This window comes from Saprolegnia parasitica (assembly GCF_000151545.1).
Source record: "Saprolegnia parasitica CBS 223.65 unplaced genomic scaffold supercont2.1288, whole genome shotgun sequence".
NCBI classification, from domain to species: domain Eukaryota; phylum Oomycota; class Saprolegniomycetes; order Saprolegniales; family Saprolegniaceae; genus Saprolegnia; species Saprolegnia parasitica.
In genome coordinates this window covers 1-2,178 of record NW_012157682.1, presented here as the reverse complement: position 1 = coordinate 2,178, position 2,178 = coordinate 1, and the positions used below count along the sequence as shown (strand labels likewise).

At 57.4% G+C, this 2,178-nt stretch overlaps 2 protein-coding genes across 2 annotated transcripts; both read right to left on the bottom strand.

Moving 5' to 3' along the window:
- Window positions 1-141: 141 nt before the first annotated feature.
- On the bottom strand, window positions 142-870 carry SPRG_18551 (hypothetical protein; the record flags this gene model as incomplete). Its single annotated transcript, XM_012357992.1, has 1 exon — window positions 142-870. A coding segment is annotated over one exon (729 nt), but the record flags the coding sequence as incomplete, so codon positions are not given.
- Window positions 871-1,829: 959 nt separating this feature from the next.
- SPRG_18549 (hypothetical protein) lies at window positions 1,830-2,178 on the bottom strand (the record flags this gene model as incomplete). Its single annotated transcript, XM_012357991.1, has 1 exon — window positions 1,830-2,178. The coding sequence occupies exon 1, from the start codon at window positions 2,136-2,138 to the stop codon at window positions 1,830-1,832; it is 309 nt and encodes a 102-aa protein (XP_012213381.1). The 5' UTR covers window positions 2,139-2,178.

The following is a 2,178-nucleotide window of genomic DNA, read 5'->3' as shown; positions in this document are numbered from 1 at the left end:
TGCGTGCATGAAGAGATCCGAGAGGCCTGCGACCGGAGCCAAGTCGTGTGTGACTAGAGTTGTATAGAGCACCGGGAGCAACGCCAAACCCATCTTCTCCCAGAGGCTCTGAAGCAACGTCGTTGGCCATGGCTGTGCTACCAGTGCCAAAGCGCTTGCAACGCCCCACACGTTGCGCATGTTTTTGGCGGAGATGCTGGCAAGCGCGCCGGCAAGCGCCGCTCGGTTCTTGTTGATACGCAGCTGCGGGTTCCGCTTCGTTGCGCTTACCAGCGACGGCGCAACAACGTCGAACGGCTCGCGCTGCATCCAGTGGTCGATGTGCTGCTCGATCGTGTTCGCCGGGAGGAGGTACGAGTCGATTTCGATGCACAAGATCGTCGGCAGCTTGTTCGTGAACCAACCCTCGCCCGACAGGACGTGCGCTTCGAGAAGCAACACAGATGCAATGAGCCCGCGCGCGTCATGGCCATCCTTAACGTCACCCGGGGCGGGAAGGTCTTTTGTGATGACAGGCCAGCAGAGCTTGATGAGCTCCGAGACAAACGGAAGGTCCAGTCGAGGGCACACGGGATGATCCACGACGCCGGCCAAGCTTGCGACGAGGCGGAAGCCATGACTGAGCGGACGGTCCAAAGTGTGCTTGTGCCACCGAGTGAGCATGGTCGTCATCGCTCGTGCCAACGGTTCCCAGCCGACTGTCATCAGTGTCGCGTGCAGCCAATGTGCGACTGTCGCCAACGGCATCGATGGCGTGATGTCGAGGTGATCGGAAATGAAGTGCGACGTCATGGCGACGTTGAGCGTAGTCAACGCGCTGCCGAGGATGTCAAAGCTCATCTTCGTTGGCTTGCTTGCCGCCTGGATCATGGTTGCTGTGTTGCTGCGGCCAGTGCAAGAATGACCGAAACACCCGAGCCAATCCAAAGCGATGATTTGTGATTGCACGCTCTGATTGGCTAGTCCGATATCCAGTTCCGTAAAGGTAAAGTGAAGGATGCAGCGAGCAGACACAGTGGACGACCTCCAAGAGAACTGGAGAAAGCACGCGTCCAGTGGCTAGACTCGATAACAACTTGGAAGCTGGCTCGGTGCTGTCGAGGCGCAGCGACGAGCCGCTACAAGTACGTACACAGCGACCGCCGACGCGAACCCTCGTAATGACACCATGCACGTCGTCCTCAACTCCAACGTCCTTGCGACGAGCTTGCCGTAAGATAACCATATGGCTCGTTGTCCGTACCAGCAAAGCACAAAGTAGATCTATGTTGAAAGACTCGACGAGTTCGTGATGGCTGCCAGAGCAACCCTACCCTCACCTAAGGCGAAGATGCGTAGTATGCCGCCGCTCTTTCAAAACGCGATACCGATAGCTTGGCCCATCATGTTCAAGTACCGTACTAGGTATACCCTGTCTTGTCCTCGCTCCACAACGTAGTATAATATTGGTATTAAGCGCAAGTGACGCGAGGTCTGCGAGCACTGGCTGTTGCAATGTACAACCACTGAGGGGAGCGAGTTTTTGTATCTTCAACAGCTCCAATAGCCCGTCATGAGTGTACCGAGACGCCCAAGAGAATATATTGAAGCGAGCTAGGCTTGAGCAAACGCTGCAGTAGTTGCTGGACGATTGTAGTTCATGTCGTCCATGTCCCAAACTCCTCCAATATGGGAAGCAAACGCGTCATGTCTTTGTGTGAGCCGCGAGTGCGATGGGATAGGGCGAGCGCGGGGCCAAGCGCGGGGCCGAGCGCGTAGTACCGGGATGTGGGGGACCGTGGCCATAGACAGGTAGATGTGGTGGTGGTATGTACAATCAGATTCAAGTTCTACGCTTCGCTGACCGTGTCATCTCGCTCCGTGGACTTGGCCGTCGCGCGCTTCGTCGGGTTCAGGCGGGCGCGGGCGCCATGGTTTGTGACCTTGAACTTGCCGACGACGTACGGCGCTTCAATGTAGGCAAGGATGCGGTCGTAGAGCTCGAGGCCGAGCGGCTTGCGCTCGCCGCGGTTGCCCCACGAGATGTTGAGGTTCACGGGATGTCCCTTCTCGAGGAAGTTCTGGACACGCTTGTTCTTGACGAGCTCGTCGTTGGCCGCGATGTTGGCCTTGTACTCGACGTCCTTGTCGCCCTTCATGCGGTTCTCGACAACGGTCTTGGCCGCCGACGCCGACTTT